This window comes from Rosa chinensis, chromosome 1 (assembly GCF_002994745.2).
Source record: "Rosa chinensis cultivar Old Blush chromosome 1, RchiOBHm-V2, whole genome shotgun sequence".
Lineage (NCBI taxonomy): Eukaryota > Viridiplantae > Streptophyta > Magnoliopsida > Rosales > Rosaceae > Rosa > Rosa chinensis.
Genome location: NC_037088.1, coordinates 57625331 through 57635745, shown reverse-complemented (window position 1 = coordinate 57635745; position 10415 = coordinate 57625331). Strand labels below are relative to the sequence as shown.

General features: G+C 41.4%; 1 protein-coding gene across 2 annotated transcripts; it reads right to left on the bottom strand.

Annotated features, from left to right (window-relative positions):
• Positions 1–644: 644 nt before the first annotated feature.
• LOC112182732 (extra-large guanine nucleotide-binding protein 1) lies at positions 645–1830 on the bottom strand. 2 transcript variants are annotated; one of them, XM_024321268.2, is made up of 3 exons: positions 1789–1830; positions 1534–1695; positions 645–986 (listed from the first exon to the last, which is right to left on the bottom strand). In XM_024321268.2, the coding sequence occupies exons 1-3, from the start codon at positions 1819–1821 to the stop codon at positions 846–848; spliced, it is 336 nt and encodes a 111-aa protein (XP_024177036.1). In that variant the 5' UTR covers positions 1822–1830; the 3' UTR covers positions 645–845. The 2 variants fall into 2 exon arrangements, with proteins under 2 accessions (XP_024177036.1, XP_024177038.1); XM_024321270.2 differs by lacking the exon at positions 645–986 and adding an exon at positions 997–1173.
• Positions 1831–10415: the final 8585 nt, after the last annotated feature.

The following is a 10415-nucleotide window of genomic DNA, read 5'->3' as shown; positions in this document are numbered from 1 at the left end:
ACATTTCCCTTCAATCTGAAGGGAGAATTCTAATTTTGACTAGACCAAATTCAGCATCCGTGAATGTCTGTCTTATGTATGGCAGCTGCCCGAAACAGATCGATGACCTATCTAAGAGGAGAAGCAGCTGTTGCACTGTGGATGCTAGTGATACATTTTCAACACTTTTGGACCAATTCCTGAATTTGTAAGAAGATTTTGGTAAGGTTCAGTTTGAGGATTCCAGCTGCTTCAATAGTATTACCACCACATTCATGTTTGGCCTGCTCTCAGGTTCGTATGATAGGCAGAGACGTACAAGGGCCCCAAGCTTAGGGTACTGACCTTCAATTTGGTCAAGTTCGTGTTGCTGACCGAGGATAAACTAGACAAAACTAACTCATTTTCTCGTCTGCCAGATAACATTTTGAGCAGAACAGCCCCAAAACTATGCACACATCACTTTGAGGGGAGTGAACCTCAATAGGGCCTGAACAAATGTTATATGTGATCGGTCATGAATATATGTTTCATCATACAATGGAATACTGCATTACCAGTAAAGATGCTGCAGGTTCAACACATACTTTGTGCATTCTCTTGTAAATAAAAAAAAGATTCATAAATCGTGACAATATGTATACAACATATTAGAAGATTCCTATAACATTATACAGTAATGCAGAGCTGAATGATAGCTAAATTTGCTGCCTTTTAAGCTAAGAATAACTAATCCAATACGAGGATAGAGAAGAAACCTCACAATAAACTCTATGCAGACATGTATCAAGTCAAAGAAGAGAAAGGAAAGTTTAACAAGAAATACAGTGTACCACTGGCAACTGGTTGACTAGAACATTGCCTCCTCATCTCAGCCAAACATTCCTCTTCAAAACGTTCCCAAACCTCAAGAAGTATACCAACATATGCACGTTTGTTTGTATTGTAGACTTAATGCTTTCGCGTTCATCCACCGAAAAAGGGATAGCTTCATATAGAATCTTGGCCTGAAACAAAGATTTATAGTTTGATATGTATGGTACTTCAGTGTTGAATAAAACTGGGCACAGAAACACAGCTGTATTCTAAAAGACCAGATAAGACTTCTGAACAGAAAACTCAGTACAATTTTGGCTAATTAAGAAGCAAAGACTCATTGACTACTCTTTCCGAGTATCTTTGCTTGTCAAATACCTGCAACAACTCCAAGTCAAAGTCCCAATAAAATCAAAAAACAATTTCAGTAAGTCTGCTTTAAAGTTAAAAGTAATAAAAAAATTAAGGCAGAAGCCTCAAGCTAGAATTGTTTGGCCAACACTTCACCAGAACTTTAAGATTCAAGAAGCAAAGAACAATCATAGATAAAGCGAGATTTGAAGTCTAAACCACAAATTGGAAGAAACTCAAGATATTCTTGTTATTATAGCATCAAAAGATACTAAAAGGATTGTTATGAAATCAGATCCTCCATTCCCATATACATGGAGACATGTTAAAAACAAAATACGAATCAAAATAAAGATTTCACTCATAATTTGTGAAAAAAGCAATCACCTGTTTAAATATAGTACTTGCTCCAGATCCGTTACATCCAACTAAAAGAATCTTCTGAAGTGTTCTCTCACTTCTCTGCTCAATGAGTTCAAGAATGATAGGATTTGAAGATCTAGAAGGTACTGGCAGTGACAAGACAGCACAGACAAGCTTTGTTCCAGCCTGAAAGAAGTAAAAATAGTTTCATAAACATGAAAATTTAAGACGACCAATGAAACACTAAATAATAAACGAATGCATTCTCAGGAACCAAACCATGCCCCATATGGATTCTTTAATCGAGTTCATGCCCTCCTCTTGGTATACACCCAAAAGTGTGGGTTACCAGAACAGTCAACTCCTACCACCTGCAATGTTCACCAAAAACACTCATAGTAATTTTGCGCATTGAGCACTTGTAACCTATGACGAGGAGTTTGTCTTGAAAGTTTAACCTGCAACATCCGAAGCTCTACTTTGGTGATTTCCCGACCATTAATGAAAACCTGTGTGCTTCCATTGCTAGCATTTTGCTTCATGACCCCCAACACAAAGCTGGGGAGAGATTACCTCTGAAGGCTTCTGTCCTTCCTGTTAAATTCAGCAGCAGCAGGATTTTTCAAAAGGGTAATATAAATCGAAGTAACAAAGGTTGCAAACAACAAGAAGACCCTAGAGGAGAACACATTCACCTTCCCCCAAAGTCCACAAATCTTGTCATACCAGTAGTTTCCTGGTTTTAGCTTCTTTGGAGGGTTTGGACGTACAGCTTTGTAACGTGCGAAGCTCTTCAGGAGTAAGAGGTTGTCCATTCACACTAATAGTATCCGCTGCCGGGGCAGCTGATTTGCTTCACAAGACTATTTGCACACTTCTTCAGTAATAAACTATAGCTGGTATATATTGTAGGAGAATTGTAATCGTGTTTATTATTGATAATAGGAGGCCTTTATATAAGGAGTTATTAGGTACACAATAGGTAATAGAATCCGTATACAATTGAATACCTAGAACACTTTCCAATTACAACTCTAAACCCTAGTTTGTAGAGGCACACATTATGTCGACATCCTTCAACACTCCCCCTTGTGCCGCTCAAACTTGGTGATGACGTTTTGATTGTTGCCTCGTTAAAAACCTTGCCAGGTAACAAAAACCCTGTGGGACAAAAATAACCCTGGTCGAAGGACAAAAAGAGCACAACACGTCCTTCACTCTTCGAGTTCGAACATGTAGACATCATGCCTCCCCTTGATGTCAATATCTCCCCCTGATTGCTACAATCATGGGAGTTCGGATAACTTTCTCAATCCGATGCTCTTCACATGTTTCTCGAAGGTGGATTTTGGTAATGACTTAGTAAATAAGTCCGCTACATTATCCTCTGATCGGATTTGGTTCACTTCAATATTTAGAAATGCTTGTTGTCATTTTGATGGAGGGAGGAGGAGCACGGAAGGTGGCATTTTGCCTTTTGGGGTCCGATCCCACACTTCCGTCATCTCTTTTCTTTGTAGGGATAGAACAAGCCCATATCAATCGTACCTCTCAAATATCGAAAGATTGTATTTATACCAACCTAATGGCGTTGCGTTGGCGCGGGGCTATGTCTAGCCAACAAGTTCATAATAATTGAGGTGTCCGGTCTTGTATTGTGCTAAGTACAATAATGCGCCTATTGTACATAAGTAAGCACTTCCGCTATTAACACGTCTTCGTCATCATCCCTAGGACGAAACGGATCCCTTTTAGGGCCAAGACTACAGACGACCATGAGAGTGCATTTTTGACTTTATCAAAATGCCTAAGCATCTATTGACATGGTATACAAGTTCTGAATCTAGATAAAACCGTGTTCTCCCAAGGTCCTTCCTCTCAAACTCAGATTTCAGGTGTTCAGCAGTTTCCCTTAACTCTCAAGGGTTCCAATTATGTTTATCAACATAAACCGCGACAATTGCAAATCCGGAACTTGTCATGGAAACGCGTGGGCATAGTTCATCATATCCCTTCCCAATCAAGTAGTCATTTTAGTGAGCATTTCAACCTCGTTGCAAATACGCTCCGTGGTCTAGAGCTACTTGACTTGGGTAAAGGAAGTCCACAAGAATCTTCATTATATTCCATATCTAGATCCCCATAGAGATACGTAGTGACCACATTTGTAAGCTGCATGTTTAGTTATTTTGAAACTACCAAATTGATAAGGTAGTGAAGTGTAATGACATCCATTACGAGAGAATATGTCTTCTCGTAGTCGATTCCAGGGCGTTGTGAGAAACCTTGCGCCATAAGGCGAGATTACCATCTCTTTTTCTCATCACACTATCTAACGAAGACCTATTAATGTTAATAGGTTTTATGTTAGGAGGTGTTCGCATCTCAGGCCCGAAATCATTCCTCTTCGTTAGTGAATCCAATTCAACCTGGATCGCATCTTTCCATTTAGGCCAATTTTCTCTACGTTGGCATTCTTCAACGGAGTAAGGTTCGATGTCATTGGTCTCAATAATTCCACGTCCTCATGTACACTAGTGTAGTTCGTAGAGATCTCTATATTCTCAGGAATTGGTTCTAACATTGAGACGTCCCCCAACGATGTCTCTTGGACATAACCATAATCCAAAATATTCTCATGAGACGGATTTTGAGTATCAATGATCAATGGATCAAGTTGTGCCAAACTCGCTCTCTTCTTAGGGTGAGAATCCATCGAACTTATAGGTCTCCTACTCTCTCTAGCGGAACCCATGACCTATGACCCCATTATGCCACCTTTGTGGCGTCACCATACCACCATCCATGGTAGTGGTGCAGTACCCATCTTCTCTGGGTGGCACTATGTCCTCTTGTGGGGACATCAATCCTTGCAGGCATGTTTGCAGCATGTATATGTGATCTCGTCACTTTTAGGGGATCAAGATGAGACATAGTGGGGACAGACCACAACAATTCCTGTCGTTCCTGTTGAACATTGACGTTCTAATCTCCCCCTAACGACGGGAAGACTGTCTTATCAAAGTGACAATTCGCAAATCCAGCGAAATAGAGATCGCCTGTTAAGGGTTCTATATAGCGGACTTATAGTTGGAGACTCATGTCCAACAAATATATATATATATATATATATATATGCATTCATTGCAATGACTCATGTTGATACGTTGTGGCGGCGCAATTGGCACATGAACCACACACTCAAATATGCATAAATACGAGATATTAAACTCGAACCCAGTCACTAGCTGTAACGCAAATAAAAGTTGAGTGGCTGCTATGAGTCGTAGACGAATTAGCATAGCTGCATGCGATATTGCATAACCTAAGTGGAAATATTAGAGAGCATTACCAATGTCCGGGCTACCATCGTAGTCGTTTAATGGTGGCTTTTCCGCGAGACCAATTGGGTGTGTACATGGGAATATGATACTTGATATCAATACCCAATGATATGCAATAGTTATCGAAAATTGTCGATGTAAACTCTCTAGCATTATCAAGTCAAATTGACTGAATGAGATGATCTGGGTAGTGAGCCCGTAGCCATATGTTATGTGCTAGGAGTGTAGTATAAGCAGCATTACGAGTGGATAATGGCACAACACGTGACCAGCGTGTTGCGTATCAACCAACACCGTAAAACATCTATACGGTCCGCAAGTTGGTTGATCAAATCCATAGAATTCCCTTAGGTTCTTTGTAAGAATGTGATGCAGTCGGATTGATAACTAGGTTTACCAGCAATAAACCTAAGCAAAAGATTCTGGAGTCCACCAGAGATAAAAGAGAAAATCTCTATTTTATTGATTAAAAGATGAAAGATGCGTTCTGCAGCCGCTTGCGGCTGCATAAATGAGAGAAAAATATCCTAGGGCGACTAACATCGAAACCCTAAAGCCCATGGATAAAAACGAAAACAACCCAAAAATAACTAGAAAAACCAAAAACGGATAAAATAGAAAAATGCAGTTTTGAGGCCCTAAACGACTTCGAAAGCCCGAAAAATGCTACAGCTCGTGGCAAAGGGATGAGTCTTGTTTCTGGCGTGATTCCCTTTCCGGAAAGGTAAGGTGCGTCCCCATCGGACTCCGGAAGCCCATTTCACGTCTACTAGTCACTTTTCGTTTTCCTCCTTTAGCACGATCCAATTGTTCTTCAAATTGGACTGCCATCTGTTCTGCATCAGAATGGAATTATTTCCTCAATCTCTTTTGCATAGGATGGTCTCAATCCTAAATAACAGGCTTTACAGAACGAAACATGGGCTTTATAATCAACCAATGAAGGTTTTGGTTAAGCCATAATGTTACAATAGACTTGAGAAGTAGAGAGAGGAGTTTATGGCGTCAATGCCATGTATTTGCTGCAGGGGATAGGCGGCACCGGCCATGTATGGCCGGTCTTTGCACAATCATGGCGCCATGAGGCGCATGTGCAGCTCCTCGAACCAATTCTTGGTTCTTACTTTTCTTCGTTCTGAAAATGGATGTCTGTGTAAAGTCTTTAATACTCGGATCATCATGTCAAAGCCTATATGTGTCAAAATCTCACAAGTCATCTCTCATGACATGATTTGATTTAATAACTCAAATAATGGTTGCATACAATCCACTAGAGCGACACATAAGTTTCTCTAATACTCGTTTATGTCCGTAGTCATTAGAGGTGATGCAAAGGAACTCTGTCCATTGTCATAATGTGTTTCCACATGAAAACCATTGGCTCTTATATAATAAAGTTTGAATTAAGGTATGTCCAAGACATTAAAGAATAGACACTTTATTAATAGCCATAGATTGCATCAAAGTTTCTTGATCAAATCTAATCCAAATAAAATGAAATGTAGACAAATTGTAGTCACTCAATCCTTTTGGTAATTCCAATCAAATATGACCAAGGAAGTAGAGAGAGATGTCGGTGGAGCAAGGCTCTCTTAAGTACCACTAATCTCAATTACTTTCCTAGACATCATATTCTAGTGAGAAAGAGTTAAAACCAAATGTCATTTATTCATTAAGGCACAATTGCCATTACATAATTCTTGGAAAATGAAAGACTATTTAATCAAAATCTGCGGCATCAACATTGTTGTTTTCCTTGCCAGATTTGAAGTCCGTAATGATGAGATTGACGTTATTGTCATCTCCATCATCTCCTTCGGCTGCGAGATGAGCCTCATGCTCTCTCATATCTTTTATACACCTTGTATTATGCAGCTTTTGTTTTTTCACTCGCATTTTAGTGCTTAAACCAATGCTCTGAAGATCCACATCTATAGCATTACCTCACCCATTAATTGAGATGCACCTTGTGCATTTGGACATCTTCCATGGATCCCACGTTGGCCAATGTTGCCACGTGTCTACGTATCTCGAGGTTTTCCTTCCTTTGTAGGGCGGTTTGTATGGACCCACAAGTCCATTTTGTTATCCTCTAACTTTTAGGGTTCCGCTCCTTGTGTTTGGCTCCAGAATTTGTTTGAGCTGGTCAACAGTCTCTTTTCTTGCGCGGGCGTGCCAGCACCGTTCGGGTGTGGTCGTCGGGGATGTCCCTTGACTTGACTTCTTTCAAGTGATTGTGGATGAGGAGAGCACCAACCTCATCGTGGGATTCTTTGTGCCTCGTGGCGAGGACTTTTGCTGAGCTTCTTGAAAATCAAGACGGACGGTTTTTGACGAAGGTCTATGTCACGACAGAGAGCCTATGGGTTAACTCGTTGAAAGAGGTTACCGTCCATTAGTTGGACGTGAATGCCGCCATTATCATAGAGATGTTTGTTTCAACAGCTATAGGCAAGTCAGTCTTAGAAACAACCTCTTCGCGTAAAACTAGCGGATCCTCATTAGAAATAACCTCAATTCCATAAGTCAGTCTTGGCAACAATGCCTATGTCACGACAGAGAGCCAGCGCATAAGGCAGATACTTGCTGCTATACATATGGCGAAGCTACCACCAAGGAAGAGAAGGATCCTCATTCGCAATCAAAAGCAGTCTCCTTCGCATGGGGGGCACGCTAAAGTTCTGTTCTCCTACAACCTGCCCAAGTTTCGCGAGATCCATGTGGGGCAATAAAGTTGGCAAAGAAAGCGTCAGTTCATGACAAAGGCAATTCAGATTGCGGCATTCAAGCTTTATGGCCTATTTAGAGGCCTATATGGAATCAGAAGTAATTTCAATCAAGCCAATACAAGTGGCTTTGGAGCAACAACATTATAAGAGTAGTGCTGATTCAAGACCTCTTCAGTCAAGACGAAGACCTTTTGACTTAGAGGTCTGGGGGGCAATGTTTGGACCCAAAATGAGCATTTTGGCCTGACAAGGCGTGTCTTGGAGAAATTGAGCCAATGTCAGTGGCTCAAGCTATATATTGTCGACAAGTTTGAAATATATTATTTAGAGGCTAAATAAAGGCTACTATGGAAGATTATGCGAGTTGCAAGAAAAGAAAATGATGGAAGCATGGAAATGAAAAGTCAACTTTAGCACATTTTCCTACTTCGGCTAGGAGAAATCGAGCTAAACAAGGAAAGAGGGGCGGAAGACTAACCAAACAAGATCCAAATAAACTGAAACTTTCCAGATTAATACTAGACATCCCAAGGATAATTTCTTAAGAAGAGTGCAAGATCTAATTTCAAGTGGAAAGCCTTTAAACAATCAGTCCAATTTTCTACAGAAGCAAAACTGGAAAACTGGACCTGTAAGAGGTCCAGCAGCATTTCCGGCCCAACCACATGGAATAAAGCTCTGAAAATTTGCCACAATGATCTACACTCATTTTGGATCATTTGATATGAAGAAGTCGAAGGCCTATTTTGAGTTCTTGGTGGACATATAGCTGCAGCAAAAAAAGAGCAGAAAGTGCTCTCACCTAACAAATCCATTAAGTGTTTAAGTGCTCTCACCTAACAAATCCATTAAGTGTTTAAGTGCTCAAACCTAACCCATTATGATTTGTTTAAAGACCAAATGATTTTCTAGTATTAATCTGGAAAGTTTCAGTTTATTTGGATCTTGTTTGGTTAGTCTTCCGCCCCTCTTTCCTTGTTTAGCTCGATTTCTCCTAGCCGAAGTAGGAAAATGTGCTAAAGTTGACTTTTCATTTCCATGCTTCCATCATTTTCTTTTCTTGCAACTCGCATAATCTTCCATAGTAGCCTTTATTTAGCCTCTAAATAATATATTTCAAACTTGTCGACAATATATAGCTTGAGCCACTGACATTGGCTCAATTTCTCCAAGACACGCCTTGTCAGGCCAAAATGCCCATTTTGGGTCCAAACACCTTGCGCCCTTCTTTCGGTGCGCTATTATAATTCGCCTCGTGAAAACTCTTAGTTCCAACAGGCCTTTGAATTATGGTTTTTCACGAGTATGTTGTCAACTTACTCAGTAAATGACATAAGTTGATGAAACCTCGTAATCCATCTAGCATTGCACACAAGCCTATATTGCTTAGCAATCATTAACACTGAGACGGGGAAGGTTGAGAGGTTTTTTCTCAATTAATCTTTAGTCTGTGAGCTCTTGTCCACAGAATCTCATTAGTAGTGGGGTGATTCTTGACGTTATTCATCCATCGGTGATAACAAATGTCATTTGAATATGGTTTAGTGAAGTCTGGTTTTTGCACGTTTGCATTCGACATTCAAAGGTGAAGGAGAATAGATTAGTTTCGGAGTAAAAACTTCCACGACAACTAATGTAAGATTTCCGAGCCTTAATGCTACCAAGAAATAGATTTCCAAGAATATTTTGGATTAGACCAAACAATGATGTTTTAATATGGTTACAATTTGGTGCTTATGGACACTCTTAGTCCGAGCATTAGGAACACTCTTAGTTCATACGAACGCTCTTAGTTCGTTTATTATGAACACTCTTAGTTCATTGATTACAAACGCTCTTAGTTCGTTAAGCGTGAATCCCCACAATTCCGCTTATCAATTAATCGAACCTATGTTCGTATATTTCAAAACCTGCAGCAAATAATGGAATTTAAAAGACAAAAAATGCAGAAACTTTAATCACAAAACTTACTTGGCAATTTGAAGGTTTGCTTCACGATTCTTTATACACGCGCGTGTTGATGCAGGCGTGTAGCTAAATTAGGATTGCCGGAATCTGGTCGGAAATTGGTAGTTGGTGGGCTGCCATTCTCCCTTCCCTTTTTTTTTTCTTTTTTTCTTTTTTTTCGCTGCCCAGGCCTGCTGCTTCCCCCTTTTTTTTTCTTCTTTTCTTTCTTTTCTTTTGCTGGGCCCACTCCTTCTCCCTCCTTCTTCTACACGTCTTCTTCTTCTTCCTCCTGTTTTTTGGGTTTTTTTTTTTTTTTTTTTACAGCAGGAGTTGCTGCTGCGAGGATGGAAGACTGCAGAGCTGTGGGGTTGCTAGGCTGGAAGGTGCGGCAGGAAGCAGCGCGGGCTGCTGTGCAGGTTGTAGGCAGGTGCGCAGGCAGCAGGCGTGTGGCAGGGAGGCTGCGGGGACTTGCGGCAGAAGGTAGGAGCAGCAGGGGCTGCGGCAGTGGGCTTGCGCGGAGGCTGGGCTGCAGTGGGCTTGCAGAAGGCGGGGCTTGCAGGAGGTTGGGCTGCAGTGGGCTTGCGCAGAGGCTGAGCGGTGTCGGCTGGTGTGCAGCGCGGATTATGCAGGGACGCAGGCAGGTCTGCAGCGCAGCTGTGCAGGACGCAGGGCGCGGGTGCGCAGGTGGTGTGCAGGCGATGTGCAGGGGCTGCGGGGGCAGCAGCAGTGCGTGGGCTGGAGGCTGCGGCAGGAGGCTGGCTTGTTGCAGGCTGCAGTGGGGCTTGCAGGGGCAGCAGGGCTGGGCGTAGGAGGCTACAAAGCTTGTGGCAGTTTAGGTTTTTTTTTTTTTTTTTTTTTCCGGCTAGGGTTAGAACTCATGCTGATA

Bases quoted from the DNA above. Each gene is read 5' to 3' on its own strand.
- LOC112182732 (XM_024321268.2), bottom strand. From the start codon at position 1,821: ATGAACTCGATTAAAGAATCCATATGGGGCATG. The intron at 1,696-1,788 runs GTTTGGTTCCTG...TACTTCTTTCAG, and splicing joins AAGAATCCATATGGGGCATG to GCTGGAACAAAGCTTGTCTG. The intron at 987-1,533 runs GTGATTGCTTTT...TCTTTGTTTCAG, and splicing joins CAAGTACTATATTTAAACAG to GCCAAGATTCTATATGAAGC.